The sequence below is a fragment of the Carassius gibelio genome, chromosome B22 (assembly GCF_023724105.1).
Source record: "Carassius gibelio isolate Cgi1373 ecotype wild population from Czech Republic chromosome B22, carGib1.2-hapl.c, whole genome shotgun sequence".
NCBI classification, from domain to species: Eukaryota; Metazoa; Chordata; class Actinopteri; order Cypriniformes; family Cyprinidae; genus Carassius; species Carassius gibelio.
In genome coordinates, this window is record NC_068417.1 from 27,065,052 (window position 1) to 27,083,985 (window position 18,934).

At 37.4% G+C, this 18,934-nt stretch overlaps 1 protein-coding gene across 2 annotated transcripts; it reads right to left on the reverse strand.

Annotated features, from left to right (window-relative positions):
- Positions 1-219: 219 nt before the first annotated feature.
- atp8b3 (ATPase phospholipid transporting 8B3) lies at positions 220-17,504 on the reverse strand. 2 transcript variants are annotated; one of them, XM_052591350.1, is made up of 28 exons: positions 15,895-17,504; positions 15,253-15,301; positions 14,021-14,112; positions 13,734-13,847; positions 12,681-12,779; positions 12,467-12,528; positions 12,280-12,352; positions 11,976-12,046; positions 11,378-11,469; positions 11,108-11,266; positions 10,901-10,989; positions 10,216-10,409; positions 9,918-10,126; positions 9,817-9,839; positions 9,585-9,741; positions 8,949-9,137; positions 8,397-8,509; positions 6,109-6,273; positions 5,886-5,997; positions 5,718-5,793; positions 4,963-5,077; positions 4,309-4,495; positions 2,999-3,222; positions 2,755-2,838; positions 2,443-2,667; positions 2,212-2,350; positions 848-978; positions 220-743 (listed from the first exon to the last, which is right to left on the reverse strand). In XM_052591350.1, exons 2-28 carry the CDS (start codon positions 15,275-15,277, stop codon positions 507-509), a joined length of 3,456 nt encoding a protein of 1,151 aa, XP_052447310.1. In that variant the 5' UTR covers positions 15,278-15,301; positions 15,895-17,504; the 3' UTR covers positions 220-506. The 2 variants fall into 2 exon arrangements, with proteins under 2 accessions (XP_052447310.1, XP_052447309.1); XM_052591349.1 differs by having other exon boundaries at positions 15,253-15,306.
- Positions 17,505-18,934: the final 1,430 nt, after the last annotated feature.

Below are 18,934 nucleotides of genomic sequence, written 5' to 3' on the forward strand. Positions count from 1 at the left end.
ATAATAACTGTTACAGAAAATAAAAAAGGTAATATGGGTAAATTGTGTGTTTTGAAATAAAATAAAACCATTGTTGAACATTTTCACGCTATTGTCTGTTTATTTATCTAGCCTGGATTTCACTGCAGCAATGAAGAAAAAATTATATATTTTCGATTAAATATATTTATTTGTAAAATTGTATACAAAAATACAAGTATATTTAAAAGCTCTAACATTACAAACTAAAGATGATGGGATTCACGTTTTGTCAACCATTTGGTGCTATGATGATCATAATGTTATGAAAAATCAGAGATTTACAACCTTTTTTTTGCATTTTAAAATGTTCAAACCCTCCCCATAACATTAAGTATTGGCAAAATAGTCACCATCAATTAGATTAGGTGTGTTCTGGGCCTCCATTTTAGAAATGCACCAAAATCCCTTGGTTTCTGGACTTTTTTAGTTAAAATATTTGCTACTTATTTCACATTTTCAGCGCATGACAAAACACACTGAAGATGCTAGCATGCCACATCACCACTATTCATTTCTATAAGTGAACCCTGTGGAGATTCTTTCTTCAGACTGTCTGCCGTAACTCTCCTGTCCTGTGGGGGTGCCGTAGAGGGAAGCCCAACTCCTGTGGTGATTAACTTTCCAAAACCTTTTCCTTGGGACATCGCATAGGACGAACGACGCTGAAGGGTACCTCTCTGAAACCACGACTTCAGCTCGACAGGCTCATTCGAACTGTGGATCTGCATTTGGAAAAAGGACAATACGGTGAGCACAGACAATAACACAACGTGTCTTATATGCAAATTGTGACAAAAGGATTTGTGATAGGAAAGTGGAGATCCACCTTATGTTTGTTGGGGTTTGCTAGCACAACACCTAAGGCCCGTATTGTTATTGAGGGAAGGACAGCAATACAGGTGGTCACACATATGGTCAGCCAAATCTCAGGGGTACTGTAAGCGTTTGGTGATGCTCCTGAAATTACAAGGTTCAGATAATCAACAGCATTTCAACATTTAGGGAATCTGCTTGAAATCCCATATAAATAGTTTGCATTCTTTATATTTCACAGATTTTTGACACTGCCTCCTGGTGGTGTGTAGAAATACAGAGAGTCTCCAAAATTCTGATTGTGTAAAAACAGATTCACATGCTCATGCTCATATACAATTATTTTACCAAAATAAAAGGGTTCATACAAAAATCATGTTATTTCGTTTTCCAGCATCTTTTGGCTCTTTGTACCCTTTCCAGCAACGACTCTATGATTTTAATATCCATCTTTTCAAACTGAGGACAACTGAGGGACTCATATACAACTATAATAAATGCTCACTGAGAATGTGTATATTTTTCCTATTTTGCATAAATATCGTATTAAGTCATTTTTATAATTTCAGCTATTATTTTCTCTTGTGGACTATATGTACATTTTAAAGTTTTTTGTGTGATTATTCAGGTCAGTACTTAATAAAAAAAATAACATGCATTTTGTATGATCCCTTTTATTTTGTTAAAATAATTAACATTTTGCAGATACTGGAAAGTGTATGCAAAATTTTAACCACTGAGTAAATGTGTGTAAAACTAAATCTATGAAACTGAAAATGAATGACAAATATTTTGTTTTCTAATATTCATTCTAAATTGTAAAAATATTTACAAATTTAAGTTATTACAAAATTGTACACAATTCTTTCGAATTCTCATTATTTTCCGTTAAAATATTTAATCAGCGTCTGACGTCTGACATTCAAAAACAAATGTAATATAATTACAAACATTTACTCTCAGTTATAAAATATTTAATTGGTCCATATTATTTTTAAGTCTATAACACTAATAGAAATTTTTTTTATATAATTGTTCATAATATTAAAATGCATTTTGTTATATCCACATAAAGTCAAAAATCAGTTGTTTACTTCTAAAATCTATGATTATATATATATATATATATATATAAGTGTGTGTGTGTGTGTGAGATTTGTGATTCCGACAAATCATGGAAACCAGTACAATCATAAAAATATCATATATTTTAGTTAAAATAAAACTAGTTCCTGAAATTACTTTTTACAAGTGCATTTTCTATATATTAGAGCCCTGATGAGGCGTTGTAAAAAGTTTACTACTTGATTAAATGCATCTCTTCTTTCAGGGATATGTTATTTACATGAACAATGATTAATCTGCAGACGTGAATACCCAGAAAAAAGTAGTCTTTGGGTGAGGCGGTGAAGAGCCGAGCGCTATGGAGAGCCAGCGTGGACAGAAAGAATGCCACCAAACTAAAAACAACTGCTGCAACGCTGTACTTGGTCCAGAATTTTGTATGTAGAATAACCTAAAACCGAAAGGCAGAAACAAAATTATACTTTTATTTAATCACACATTTATGAAATATTATCATAGCCTTGGTTGATGCCATCTAGTTACCTCAACAGTCATGGTGAGCACTACAGATGTTTGAATCGTTACGGCTAAAGTCTGATAATCGAGAGCAAAGTACTGTAATATTCCCATAGGGATGAAGAACAGGATGATGGAGGTGTAGACCGAGTATAGGAGCGTGATGGCCAGAACTAAAGGATTGAAAAGCTGCTTCTTCTGTCCAATCGAGTAGATCTCAGGCCAACACAGACAACTCTTAGCGCTCACATCCTATCATTGAGTTAATATAAACAGTAAGACTTCTAGATGAACCAATCAGATGTTAGATTTCTTGTGATCTGTTTTTATTTACCTTACCTGTTCAAAAAAACCCATGCACTGTATAGGAAGGGATGTGTACAGTGTTGTGTAGAGGCTAATAAACCAGCTCTCATACATAGGCTGGAAAAGAGAGAAAAATGGACCAAAATAAGCTGCTCATGTCATTTCTTAGAGAAACAATACCGCATGTTGTTTTGACAGATAATGTAATGACAGATATTTTTGCAGTGTGGTTGGAGTTGGTGGGTGTAAAGGGGATTAAGTGACCTAGTTGCTCTACCTGAGCGCTGAAGCCATTGTAGAAACTATACCAAATGTGCACCAGAGCAAAAGCAGTGGTTTTGTAGAGGAAATAGCGCAGAAGGATGCAGATGCGGTAGTATGACCAGTGCCCGTGTACCAGCAGCAGCCTGCGAAGGAAGCTGAACTGAGCCAGAGCGAAATCTGCATTCTGCACCGCCTGACTGCCCTCCACGCCACAAAGACCAACGCCTATATGTGCCGCTGGTGAATATACGAGAGATTAGTTGATTAGCAATGTGAGAGAAATTTTATTACAGAAATAACAAATAATGCATTTAAAGGGATAGTTCACCCAAAAATGAAAATTCGAAAATAAATTACTCACCCTCAAGGCATCCTAGGTGAACATGATGTGCATCTTTCACACAAATCCAGTCAGAGTTATATAAAAAATGTCTTTGATCTTTGATTTGGCACTCAGTGGGTGTTGCAATGCATTAGTCCAAAAGAAGTGAAATACAAAAGCGCCCATCCATAATAAAAAGTGTGTCACACGACTCTGGAGGGTAAACAACGGACGTCTGTAGCGAACCCATTTGTTTTTGTAAGAAAAAAAATCCAGATTTAAAACATAGTAATCACTATAATCTAGCTTGCGCTCACTGTTGTAAAAAGGAAGCAGTTCTGGGGGAATGATTTATTGAGGTCAGTGTTGCTCATGCACCGGTGAAAATGCTCATCTCGTGGAAACCAATGCTTGTTTACACGATCAAAGGAAGCAAAGTTTCCTTACTTTAGCAAAGGAAAACCAGTCTCTTCTTGGTTTATATCTAAATCCTCCGACATTCTTCTTTACAAATCCTCGTTTTGTACTATTAATTAGTGACCGGTATTTTGTTTTGAGTTTTCACGTTCGTCACTTCTAAGGGGAGAACTTCATGCGCAAAGCTGACCCCCATGTGTCATTCCCCCTGAGCTGCTTCTGTGCACAACAGTTAGCACAAGCTAGATTAAATAGATTTTTTACGTTTTAAATATGGTTCTTTTTCTTACAGGAGGACTTTGTTCATCCACTGGAGCCATGTGAGACACTTTTTTTTTGATGGATGGGCACTTTTTGTTTCACTTCTTTTGGACTGATGCACTGCAACACCCGCTTAGTGCCATTAAACAGTTTGAAAGATCAAAAAACATTTTTAATATAACTCAAACTGGATTCATCTGAAAGACGAAAGTCATATACACCTAGGATGCCTTGAGGGTGAGTAATTTATGCCCTCATTTTCATTTTTGGGTGAACTAACCCTTTAAATAGTTGCGGTTTTGATCGAACAGGAAATCTCTCACTCTTGATCATGTTGACATCGTTGGCACCATCGCCTATCGCCATTGTAATCGAAGTTGAATACTTCCTGACCATCTCCACCACTTCCGCTTTTTGCGCCGGTGTGACACGACAGCACAATACAGACTGGCACTGATCGGACAGAGCAACAAACTTTGCCCCCCATTCTGGCTCCCTGGTCAATTCTGCCTGTAATGTTAAGAAAATAAACAATAGCACATTAATACATCATTAATATTGTGAAATGATCGCAATTTAATATAACTGGTATGTATTGTAATATATTCTAAAAAAAAATTTTTTTTCGGTTTTGTAAAGCTGAATTTTCAGCATCATTACTCCAGTCTTACTTACAGAGTCACATGATCCTTCAGAAATCATTGTAATATACTGAGTTGCTGCTCAAGAAACATTTCTCATCATTATCAATGCTGAAAACAGCTGCTCAATATTTTTGAGGAAACATATACCTTTTTTTCCCACAAAAGAATAGCATTTGTTAGAAATAACAATATTTAAATGTATGTAACATTACAAATGATCAACCTAATTCATCCTTCCCGAATAAAAGTAGTACTTTCTATTAGTATACTGTATATATTCTATTCTAGAATGTTCCGATTTAAAAGCGTGAACCTTTGGCTTTATATGCTCACCAGTTCAGGACCCGAAATTACTAGTGCTGCTTTGCTCTTCACTGCTTTTCTGCTTGTGATCCAAACCTCCGGCTCTTTAGACTTGACTTCTGGAGAAGGAGACTCTAGAAGCTGCCTGGAGATGTTGACAACACTCAAGTCGCGTCAGATTACATGTGAATGTGTATTTGCATAATAGGTACAATAAAAAATTTTTTTCCAGCATCAAGTAATCTTTCTGTTCTCACAAGTTCACATCCTATTAGAACCCATTTGATGCTTAACAGACAGCTATATGGAGAGGATGATGGACCAATGAAATGTCATTGTGGGTGTGGCTATCTAGCGTGACGTAATAATAATAGAAACAAAGCAAAATGACCAACTAGTCGTAACCATTCTTCTATATGCTTCATACGGTGACAGGTGGTGGATACAGTTTGAGGCTGCATCCGAAATCCCATTTTTCCCTTCTACAAAGTCGGCGAAAAATGGTTTGCTAAAAAAGTAGCATGTCTGAATTCACAGTCATCAAACGGCTGCAAGTAATTACTTATTCAAAAGGAGTACCTGCTCAGAGAATGTGATTTCGGACACAGAACATCTAGAAAATGTGTGGTCATAAAACTGTCATCAATTGTCATTTCAGCACATTGAAACTCAATTTTACACTATTTGCTATGGGTGGTTTGCGAATTGGGTGCTTGTCACAGTAACATCTGATTCAAATAATCTCAGATTGTAGAAATGTTAATAATATGCCTGTATTTTCTGACCTAAGTTCCTCCCCTTGGATTAGGGTCGTGTCTGGATCCATAAGTTTGCAGGCATATCCCACATTCACAGCCGTTTCTGTTGGGAAGAAGTTGTAAACAGCGGACATTTTTTTTTCATTTTCTGCTTTAGGTTCTTGAAACCAGTTTACACAAATGTTGAAACAGCACCTGTTTTGTCTCCTGTCAGCACCCACACCTTCAGACCCGCCCTCCGCAGGGTGGCGATGGTCTCAGGGACACCTTCCTGGAGACGATCCTCAATGGCAGTCACGCCCAACAGCTACACAAACAGGACTGTTTAATGACAGAATGCTAAATGCTTTCAATAATCTGCCATGCTAAAGTTGACTCCAGAGACAATTAGTGTTACATAATAACTCCCTTTGAGTACCGTTAAGTCTTTTTCCATTTGATCATATATCTCTTCGAGCGCGGTCTCCTGGTCTCCTGTGGATGTGCCCACTTGACTGAGGGTGCGGCTCCACTCCGTCCACAGGGCTTCAGGAACCGAGCGCACCGCCACACACAGAGTCCTCAGACAGCCCTGAGCGAACAGCTGCCAACCGCACACACATCCAAAGACATCAACAAATGCCTCATACGTAAACTCGTAATCAACCACTTTCCTTTCACACCAAGAACGATAACTATGAAGATAAGTATATTAGCATCCACACCAACACAAAATAACGCTGTTTAATTCATGATAAGCTTGGTGCAGTTATATCATCTGCTACTTTAAAGGGGTCATGAAGTGAGAAACAAAAATTCCCTTGATATTTTGACATGTTGTAGCTACTTTAAAAACACCCTGTAAGTTTCAGAACTCTATCTCTTTCTAAACTTTCTGGTTAGTCTAAAGACAGCTTATTTTGAAGCCAGTTTACCAAAGTGACAGCTTGTGGAATATACGACTATGATGTAATAGTGTGGATAAACACTGCCTGCTTCTACATCACTGCCTGTTTAGCTCCGCCCACCAATTCACTATGCAGAAACCAAACAATAAAGATGGCTCTAAAGACAAGAGGATGCTGTGCATTGCTAAGTTGTAGGAAAACAGCCGTTGAATAGTCTTCCTTGAAGAGTGGGTTAACTTTATTTTCAGTGAAGATCCAGACCGAGTCTTGTCCTTGGTCCATTGTTTACTTAATTTTATTTGTAGATTCATTTACAAACAAGGCACAATTTGACGTGGGATTTTCAAAAAGATGACGATGCTGTGCCAACTGTATTGGATCTCTCAGTAATGTCTCAACACGAGTATGAGTAACTGGTTTTATTACGTGATCACTATTGCTTTGTCTTTTCTTACAGTTTGTTTTGAGTATTCAAGCGTTTTTTGACCTAAATCACAACAGCGCCCATCTATGAAGGATGTAGGCAGTCAAACATACAAGGCCCATACAAGGTGTTAAGGCCCATTCACACCAAGAACGATAACTATAAAGATAACGTTATTGAGGTCCACGACAGCAAACGATATCGTCTGTTTATTCTAAGCGCACGCTCTTCTGGCAATTTAAATTCTCAAGCTCATTATAGCAGGACGGATTCTGATTGGCTGTCAATTTTTTTTATCGTTCATCAACTGGAAAAAATATATATTTTTAGATTCCAACGATATAATTTCTCTTTGTCTTTATCGTTATAGTTGTGGTGTGGACTCTGCTATTCTTTAATATTGAGAAGGATTTTTAGAAAAATATCTTTATCATTATCTTTATAGTAATTGCCCAAACGCCTATTAGTGGTGGAAATCTTTGAAGAGATTCGTTCATTTTCCGTTCGTTCATCGAAATGATTCGTTCAGACACATTCACTGATTCTTTCACTGACCATTTCTTTATATTACATAAATACGCCAGTATGCACCAAAAAAGAGTCTTATGTGTTATGTCTTAAGTCAACGAACGTATTAACTTGTTACAAAGTGAAAATCTGTAGCCTTCGAAGTGTGCACACTCAACTTTGGGACACAGCTGATGAATTAGTCCACAGAGTCACCCGGTTCACCGAGCTGCTAATTTCAGTGAACGAGAAATATGAATCAATGGATTACGTGAAAGAAAATGATTCCTTCACCTAAAAGATTTGTTAAAAAATAATGATTCGTTCATGACATCTGTTCATACATCATGTTCAGACAGGGGGAGTTAAAACAGGAGTTAAATAAATGTTTTTTTTTTATTATGTAAAATCTTAAAATGATAAGGGGACCTCAGAGATCAGTTCACGATCCTTTTAAATGCTCTCAAGCTCTTTAAAGTTGAAAAGATTCTCATTAGCTCTCAATAACTAATTTTCCATCCAATGTTGTGAATTTAATGCTAAAAAATTTGAATATTGCATTAAACATCTGCGAATAAAGTACAGTTTCAATCCATTGTGTTCAAGAGGACAAAATTGCCACTTCCTGGTGCTAATTATTAATAATACAAATGAAAGTTGCTGCAACAAGGAAGCCTGTGGCTCTTTTTCATACATAATAAATGACTTGCACCTTAGAGTGTGCAGATGAAATGCAATAATAACTCTGTCATGTTATCTTGCATTTGAAGGAAGATGATGTTTGGGAAAGTAATCTTGTGAGACCGTTCTAAACCAAATCATACTGATGACAGACTTTGGCATTTCAGAATGATTCAAACAATAGATGGGTCTTTAAAGTCGCCTCACCTCTAGAGCTCTCTCGGTGCTCTCCTGAAGTGGCCCGTCCCTTTGAAGCCTTTCCAGAACAACAATATCTGCACCTTTACAGTACAGCTTCAACTGTCCTCCAGGGTCCCGCACTACACAAACCCATACATTAACCCATATGTTAATATGGTTTTTACACATATCCTATGTACCTTGCAAATCATGAATTTCATCATCAGCATAGTACATTCATACTGCATGGGAACAGCTTGACTTCACCCAGTTCACATGTGCATCTTTGAAAGCCTATGTGTTTGGATGTACACAAACTCTTAAAGAGTTCAGGGCAGAACTGAAGCATGCCTTGGGCTTCAACTTCACAATATTGTCGAATTTTGAAAAGAACAAACCCAAAAGGTAACAGTGATGTTGGGTCAGTTGAGTCAAGTCATAATATAGACAAAAACATTCTTTAATATCAATCATCTTTTGTGTTTCACAGAATGACAGAAGTCGAACAAGTTTGGAACGGCATGAGTAAATAATGACAAAATGACAGAATCTCTTAAGGGAGCAGTTGATGATACTCACCCAGTACTGACATGCGTCTCCTCTTGCTGGTGAAGTCCAGGAGGGCCAGGAGCTGATAGTTTCGCGTGAGGCCCATCTCACTGAGGGTGAGGGTTTCTCGTGTACGGGAGAGAAACACCCAGCCGAGCTCCCGCGCTGCACACACCAGAGCTTCCTCATCCGGAGAGGCAGCCTGGTAATGAGGCAAACCTGTTTAAAAAAAAATACCGTTTGAGGTCTGAAGGTTTAAGACTGTAATAACAATTCACAAAATTACTGTTTTTACAGTATTTTTCTTTTAATAAATGGAGCCTTGGTGAGCATTAAAAAACGTATTTAAAAAAAGCACTTGTCCTGACCCAAAACCTTTGCACCGTAGTGTAGGTTTTTGTTGACAACATTTATTCTGTGTTATAAACTTTAAAACATTTTTTTTTTAATGAAGCTGTAAATGTGTGATGCTTTCACATTGGGACCAATGTCCTCCTGGGGGTCCAAAAAATAAGAACCTTGGGGCCCCCTGCTGGTCAAAAGTTGTAAATGCTATAATTAATGGCCCTGTAATCACATTTTGATGCTGCATTTTCATCATTCTACTTCCCTATGTCCTAGCATTTACCATAATGGCAGAATTGAATAAATCTAATTTCTACTAACCATCCCTCCACTCGCTCATGACAGTGTGGCAAAGGGCCAGAGCTGTGAAGAACTCTTGGCACTCAGGGCTGCTCCGTTCACGCAGCTTGTCAACCAACCGCTGGTCAGAAAACTTCAGTCCACCACAGGAGAACCGGTTCCAGCTTAAGTCTAGCGGCTTGTTGAAATCAAAAAAAGAATTTTATCAAGTCTGTACATTAAAACAGTAATGAATGAATGTATTTCTTCTTACCTTAAGTTCCTTTGACATATCACCTGAATAAACAGACACTCATCATTAGTGAAAATCTAAAGTAGAGAAGGCTGAAAAGAGCATCAAAGAAATAAACATACCATAAATGTGTCCGGCGATGAAGCACTGACGAAAAAGCAGGCGGTTTTGCGTTAGAGTGCCGGTCTTGTCACTGAGCAGGTGCCCCACCTGACCCAATTCCTCATTCAGGGTGGTTGTACGGGCCTGAGCGGGGCTGTTATTGTCCTCCCAGTACATCTCAACATCCCAGCCAATCAGGAGACAGTGCACCATGTGGATGACTTCAAATCTGGTGCGAGACAATGGAACAGTTGGAAGCGGAATATTGAAACTAAATGTTAAAAATGGCACAATCAGATTATGGAGAGCTGGTGTTACGTTATATAAAGAGACATGGGCATAGAAGGACTAAGCAAAATGATGTAGCCCCAGAAGGTGAGGAAGCCCAGGTAGGCAGGAGACGAATCCCGCTGCAAGACTGAGACAACGTCGTACTGAGGGGAAACCCTCTGCTCAAAAAGCCCAGCACCCACGGCCAGGAGAATAGCTGTTGTTATCATGAACAGCAGAATCTGTAACATGATAAAAACGGAGTTAGATGGGGAACATTTTCAGACAGATGTATAAGAAACATTCATAAAGACAAGTGTTAAAACAAAGAAAACATACAAAAACACAAATATAAGAATCAAAAAATATATAAAAATTAAAAGAAATTGTATAAATACAAAAAAATTCTATAGAAATTTCTAGAAAAACTTCCAAATAAAAAATAAATTTATAATGCATACATACACAAATAAAAACCAGTCACAAAAAACATTTGCCTAAATAAAAAAAGGTTATTTACATGTCTTCACTATTATATTTTTGATAATTTAAATTAGCTTTTAATTAGTAAAAAAAAAAAAATAAATCACTCTAAACATTTGAATTGTTATATACAGCAAAGGTGCTCAATGAGTGATTGCACAATCAATGCACTTAAAAAAGCTACTATTCAGGCCATTTGTGTTCATTTTAAGATAATAGTTGATTCAAAGAGTTTCTTTCTCTCTCTTACCACCAACACAGTTTTGTTTAGTAGTATTTCCACTTGAGTATTCTTCAGTTTCAGTTTTCCACAGTTTTGCAGAATTTTACTATCCGAGCCTATTATAAGCAAAGAAAAAACAATTAATTTTTCATCCGTCAACCAAGGCCATTTGAAACAATAGGTCTGTAAAGGACTGGTAGTGTTTAAGCTACAAATAGCACAGGTTTTATTTACCTGTGTATATAGCTAATCCATAAGCTTTGTCCGTGTTTCGCAGCACAGTCCCTCGGAGGAGCAGGTGGTCTGTGTCCAGATGGTGGCGCTCTCCTTTCCAATGTAACTCACCTTTGAAGGAATGCAAGTTACCGTTTGGTTCTTCACCCCACACAATACCTAAGGTAAAAAAAAGAAGAGAGAGAGAGAAAGAGTCAAAGAAATGAATAGAAAGCTTATCTTCTAGTCACTACAGATGAATGGCTCCAATGTTTGCGAGTCCATACAAACCATTAAAGGTTGCCAGGTTTTGCTTAACTGAATCTCCATTCAGCTCAGTATGAGTTACACTCAGAGCCTGGCGAAACTTTAAGTTGGTTTCTCTGCAAACAGCAGAATAGCAAGAGTTTAAGAACAATGCAAACATGCTACATTAGCACTGGAGCTAATGAGCTAATTTCCCACAACATGGTATATATGGTGTATTTAAAGATGGTTCTTTAAGCTTCTTTACACATAGTAACAGTTCTATTTAGAACATCAAGAGCCTGAAGAATCCTTTTTGTTGCTGTCATTGTTGAAATAGTTCAAGGTTCTTTTTTCCCGCCTTTTTTTGTTTTAAATCTGTAACTGTCAAAGCCACCTCATCTATCTACACAGACTGCCAACACACTCTTAACAGGTACATTTCTTTCTTAAAATGTCTATAAATTTAAAGTTTCAAATTGTAACTAATTTCCTAACAATAAAGTCTTGTTATTTTTAGTTTAACCGAACATGTAAACATTACCAGCTCTGTTTGGTCTACATAGCACTTTCAAATCTTTCATATGTGCCGTGGGAATGCTAGTCAGTCAGTTCTGCTGTGTCCAGAGGAAGATGCTCTTACCCATCGATGTCTGCGGTTTCTACGTAGCAAAGGCTGTGTGGCTCAGTGCTGCAAAGGAGGAGCAAATCCGCCTGGGATAAACAACAGAACAATTAGGCTTGTTAGCATTAGCTAACTTGTTTGCAGTTAACCTTAAGTGGGGAAATAACATCATAGCTGCACTAAAAGTCACTCAGAGACCAAAAATGAGATCAGAAAGTTTTGTATTGGTATCTAATGCAATGAAAAATTCGTACTTATGTGTGACTTGTGTGTCCAAATACATTTTTGGCTGCTGGGGTTAGAAACACAGATACACACTCACAGGTATGACCTGGTCCTTATGAACCTGGAGAATGTCCCCAACACGGACATCTTTCCACTTAACAGTTTTGAAGCTACAAGGGAGATATTCAAGAGGAAGACTTTTTAAGTGAGAGATTCTCTGTATATCTAAAAATCTGTGTTTGTTTTGTCTCTGAGCTTTCCAGGCCCCTGACAGCATTACTCACCCCTCAGGAGTGAGAATGTCACATGGGCGCCGGTTAATTTGTCCATCACTGCGTCGCCGGCCCTGTGAGACATGGGAGCAGAGGGAGGATGATAGATAGATGTGGGAGTGAGGGGAAAATGGCTGAAAACTGAGATATGGCTGGTCTTCAAACTTCTATGTAAGTGAATAGCTTAAAAAAACGACTGAGAGAATGACAGGAATGATAGACTCACCAAGTCTGTTGCTAGATCTTTGCACCCACGCACAAGCAGAACAAACAGCAAAGGAAGCATCGTGCTGTACCAAGGGATGGTGGCAATTATAGGAACACACTGTAAATGAAATATGCAAAAAACGGTTAAATTTCAATCTATAAGGTTAAAAATGTATATAAATAAAAATGAAATGGTCTGTATAAAGCCAATTCCTTTCTGAACACCTCTGGTTGTGACTGTACATGCAGACTTTGTATTTCCATCTCTCTTGCAACAGTTTTGGAAGTGTCTAAAATGACTGTACCCATTTGTACAAGTAATTGGTGTTTGGTGATGAGTTTTTGGCCCAAGGTCTGCATTTAAAGTCACACCGGAGGTGTTCAACTGGGATTAGGACTTGGCTTTCTGCAGACCAGTCAAGTTCTTCCACACTGACTCAATCAGTCATTTCTTTTTGAACCTTGCCTTAAATAAAAAACATTTAACATTCTGCACCATTTCCAATCAACTCAATGAAGAACTGTGGATCTTTAATATATATGATCACATAGCTTAAGATCTTTACAAAATATACTTTATAGCCTACATGCATTTGCATATTTGTAAACATAAAAATATGAGCACATTTACAAAATATGGCCAGATTATACTGGAAAATTTAAGATATAATGTATACTATTGAGCCAATTGATTATGCCATTTCCAGTACAGACTCAATTGGGGTCAAGAATAAACCATAGCATTGTTCAGTGCTAAAAGATTTATGAATTGAAACTCAAATATTTACCCTTAGAATCTAACTCGTGTTTTTATGATTTCTCATTTATCTAATTTGTTGTAAAAGAGGGTGTTTTAAGCCATGTCTATGAAAAAGTCTTTTTCAAACAGCAGGTGTTTTTGACTCACTATTTGCAAATGAGCATGCTTCATTCATCATGAGTTCAAGGTGGCCACTCTAGTTCAGTATTCATAGGAACAATGTGTTAGTCAAATAACTGGGTTTGGCATTTAAACGCGAAATAGCTTCGTGAATCTTTCTGTCACAGAAATGTGATATAAAAACCAACAAACCTGTAAGATCACGATAAGTAGGAAGAAAAGATTCGCTGCTCGCTGGAACTGTTCATACAGGTTAAGGGGCAAAAATGTCAAAGGGGTGTATTTGTAGCTCCGCACCACATTGTCCTGGAAACAAAACCCATTAGGAAAGTGTTAAACAACAAATAAAACTGGGGACCTGCTGTCACACCACTGGAAACATCAACATATGTGTGGCAGCCCAAAGGTATCGAATGTTGTTTAATGCTTCCATAACTACTTCTCTCCAGACAATATGAATCAAAATGTTTCTCACGTACAGCATAACGCCCCCAGCGGAAACACAGGAAAGACTTGCGGCGACAGGACTGATGAAAATAACGGTCGTTGGCACGAACCTCCCATTTTACTCCTGAGAAAAGATGATAGAACATCATGTCATCCAAAACTTTCAGAGAAAGAAATGTATCATATTACAAGAATGGAAACTCTGAGCAACATCTTATCATGAGAGACAATTCCACCCAACATATGTGTGTGCCTGAAATATTACTGCTTTTTTCTGTCAGTACTAAACACACAAATCCAAATCTAGTTCACCTTCAGCCTTGAGATGGAACACTTCACAAATAAATTTTTTGTAGGTTCAGTAATTTAATGGCAATGGAGGTGCTTTTCAATACAATTAAAGTGAAATAACTGAACATGAATAGAAGACTGATAAAAATTATTATTTTAGAAGAAAGTTTCAGACTGCAATATTTTTTTTAAATGTATATATATATATATATATATATATATATATATATATATATATATATATATATATATAATTGTATAATATATATATGTATAATTGTATAATAGAATTTTTTGTAATGTTCTGCATGAAAAATGTTCATTAGATTAATTAAATAACTAATAATGCATGTTTAATGCCCTAAATAGACATGTTTTACACTATAAAAGTGAGTAATATGAAAAACATTTAATACAATAATTTTATGTTGATTACATTACATTATGTTGAACAATTTTCTTTAGTTAGGATTAGGGTTTTCCTACTGTAATTACTTTAGCATGCAATAATGAAATGTGGACACTATAGCATCATATTTTTAATGAGACATCTGTCATTTTTTTTCGAGCTGATGAAAAATTAAGACTTCAAATCAACATCCAAAATATCTACATATCAAAATATTCAGAATTTTGTAGAAATACTCAGATGTTGGCTTAACATAACTGTTACCATTTGAAATAATACAATTATTTAAGTGTGTGCATATGCATGTTTTTTTGGCTATCTATCTATCTATCTATCTATCTATCTATATATATATATATATATATATATATATATATATATAAATGTATGTCAAGGATAATCATGACATTATAAATTATATACATCATAAATTATATACCATAGTTTTTTGGTTAAATTGCTTTGTAACCTCTGGATCACTGCACATAAGGGATATGCATTTATTGATATAATTAACTGTACAATATGCTGCCTAAAAGATAAAAGCATGTCATTAATACAAACCTCTTTCTCTCTTGCTGTTGGCCATGACAGAGTAATGCACAGAGACAGTCTGTTCTGGAAATAAAGGATGAAACTCATATTAACAGAGGTCACTTGGCAGTGACCAGTCTTGCAGCACCTGCATGAAACCTGTCATTCATTATACTGTTACCATGCTGACCTGAAACAAATAGACAGCGAGAGTCTTCACAGCTTGCAGATTATATATTATAACTATGTACGTCATCATTTATACTTGAATTGTGTTTTTAAAAGAACAAAATACACTAATCATATTAATAAGATAGACTATATAGCTGTTTATAAATATAAATTAAAATAGTAAAAATAGTATTAATCGAATGACATGCGACATAAATACATTTAAGAATAAGTTAATATATTTTTACAGAACTATTTATTACCTGGTGCATTAAAAATTAAATCACAGTGTTTTTTTCCCCGGATTACATCGTAAATGCACACGATGAAAAATAAACAAAAGCGTGTGCACACTGAGGAAAATCTATTAGCATCACCTTTCCTATTCCGGTGCTTGAGAAGGACACGTTCAGTCCAGAGAAAGAGACACAGTAACACTCAGTGTTAGATTAATAATGCTAAGTGCTAAACTGTGAACACTTGGGAGTTTCACCTACAGACCTGCTCACTGGTTTGTGTTCGTTGATAGCAGATCCCACAGGGCTCACTCCGCGCGCTCTCCTCCCCAGCGTCTCATCCAGGTAAATCACAACAGGTGTTCCTCGCGCCAACCAACCCTCGAGCTTCATGGATATGTTAGTGCATTTGTTGAATCATGTCTCTCTTTCTCGCGCCTCTGTTTACCTCTGGATGTTGTGTTTAAGGATAAACTCTTCTTAAACCTCATTCTTTCCTGCTCTATCTCCTCCCTCTCCCGATCTCCTCCCTCTCAAAAGCGCGGTTGGGGAATTTGTGCAAATTCGCTCCGTGTAAAGGAGGAGGCTGGAACTCGATATGCAGCCGCACAGGTGGGAAAATAAGAGGAGGAGAGAAAAAACGACGGAAGTAATGTGAGAGAACAGGACAGGAAAGGGAAAGCAGTTTGTGTTTTAATCTATAGGCTATATGAAAAACAATAAGCCTACTATATATGTCCCATTAGATCCCATTCGAGAACGAAAGTCTGTGGTGTAAATGAAGTCCCATTAGGCTAATCGCAATAAATTCAAGAGAGTGCCCACAACTATATGGACAAGCAGAGGAGCGACAAAGCTGAAAACATGTTCTATGTGAATGATCGACAGCCAATCAGAATCTTAGTTGTAGGCCTACAATAAACAGAACAATTGATGTGGACGCTAATATCGTTATCTTCACGGTTATCGTTGGCCCATTCACACCAGGAATTATAAAAACATCGGCTAGTTGTAAAATTGGTTTTCGATATTAAATAATAGCAGATTCCACATCACTATAAAGATAAAGGCACAGAGAAACGATATCGTTGGAATTACTTTCAGAACTATTATTATGTTTATTTATTTTTTCCAGTTAATGAAGGATAAAAATATTGATAGCCAATCTATAATCAATCCTGTGCAGACCAGGTCGAATTTTGAGCAGATGAACATGCAAAGAGAATAAACAGAAGATAGCAGACACTAATATTTATATTTATAGTTATATTTATAATTTTTGGCGTGAACGGGCCTTTGTAGTAAAGTGGCGCTAGTTTCAGGTAGCCTACCTAGATGAGCAGATCGACAAATATTAGCTGGTAGCCTATAGTATGCAGCAGGGGTGTTGCACGAGATCCCGGCCCCCTATGAATAGGCAGTCCTGATGGGCCCCCGTGGCCCCGTCCATGAAAATATCCAGGTAAAATAAAATATATTCCAGACTTTTCAAGGGCCCTCTCTTCCTTTGGGGCCCAGGAAATCAGTACTGGTTTTACCCCCAGTCCGACGCCCCTGATATGCAGAGAGTTGTGCAGTTTATTAAAGGGCTGCTTGCCACAAAAGTAAATAATTAGACACAAACTTTGATCAGCGACAATGGAGTGAATGATACAGACATAATTACAAATGGTCGAAAGATGACTGGATGAGCGTTCTTGGTTATTACCACTGTAACAGAGCGTACCACTGTTATTGGTTATTACACGGCTCTGTAGAATGCTTCATTCTGATTGGTCAGTTGCAACATTCCAAGGTATATTATTCCTCGTTTATACACAGCTCTGTGGAATACTTGATTCTGATTGGTCAGTCACGACATTCCGAGGTATGTCCCAGACAGCAAGCAGTTTCGGCCTAGAACTTTCCCACATCTGGCCCATGTGAAATCCATGCGGGCCAAATGTGGGACGGTTCTAGGCCGAAACTGCTTGCTGTCTGGGGTTATTCCTCGTTATTACACGGCTCTGTAGAATGCTTCATTCTGATTGGTCAGTTCTTGGTGGAAGCTTTGCATTTTTGCCAATAAAATATTAAAACCTGATTCAAAATCTCTCTGGTTTCATACAAACGCAGCTGCTGCCATTTTGCTACGATTGTTTTGAATGCTGTAATGGATTATAAGATAATTAACAAACTGGTAAGATTGTAAAATGCTTTGTCTTAAATCTTTTATTGCCTTAATTGTTTATGTGGTGAAATGTTGTGTAATAAGTGTTGACTAAACCATTTCCCTTAAATGTCCGTCTAGTTTGAATTTGCCGCTTGCTTGCAACTGCTGTGTCCATGGAAGCTTTACGTTCAAATATTTCAACTCAAACCAATATTTTGTGTCTAATTATTTACTTAGTGAAAGTGAAAAAAAAGTGTGAAAGTGAAGTGACATTCAGCCAAGTATGGTGACCCATACTCAGAATTTGTGCTCTGCATTTAACCCATCCGAAATGCACACACACAGAGCAGTGAACACACACACACACACACACACACACTGTGAGCACACACCCGGAGCAGTGGGCAGCCATTTATGCTGCGGCGCCCGGGGAGCAGTTGGGGGTTCGATGCCTTGCTCAAGGACACCTAAGTCGTGGTATTGAAGGTGGAGAGAGAGCTGTTCATGCACTCAGCCCACCCACAATTCCGTCCGGCCCAAGACTAGAACCCACAACCCTTCGATTGGGAGTCCAACCCTCTAACCATTAGGCCACGACTTCCCCTTTTTTTTTTTTTAAAGTGAAGATGACAAGTAGCCATGTAATAAGTGGGATAATGTACATCCAGAAGGGTGCCTGATAACCCTGTCGGGGTTTATTCTGAGATAACAACCAGCTGGATGTACGTTATCCCTTACATAACACACCTCGGAAATATCAGTAACTATCAGAATCAAGTATTCCAGAGAGCCTTAATAATTTGAAAGAAAAACAGTTTAGTGAGGTAATTAGTAAATTACCAGACACAGGCAAAGATCTGCATGCTAATGTTAATGTGCCGTTTTACCGGTTGTTATCACAAATAACACACCTCTGAGTCATCAGTGACTATCAGAATCAAGATTCCAGAGAGCTGTGTAATAATTTAAAAGAAACCAGTTTAGTGAGGCAATCACTAGTAAATCTAAGATTAAATGTATAATGAGAACACAATTACGATAGCAACAGATGTTTATGTTTTACCCAGCAAATAGGAAACTTTCTCAAAACATTCTTCCAGTAATTTTGACAAAACGTTTGTTCTGTTCATTTGTATGTTCAACAATGTTTAAA

Coding starts and splice junctions, on each gene's coding strand:
- atp8b3 (XM_052591350.1), bottom strand. CDS start 15,277: ATGGCCAACAGCAAGAGAGAAAGAG. Junction 12,529..12,680: donor AAGATCTAGCAACAGACTTG/GTGAGTCTATCA, acceptor CATGTCTCACAG/GGCCGGCGACGCAGTGATGG. Junction 10,990..11,107: donor TGGATTAGCTATATACACAG/GTAAATAAAACC, acceptor TGCTTATAATAG/GCTCGGATAGTAAAATTCTG.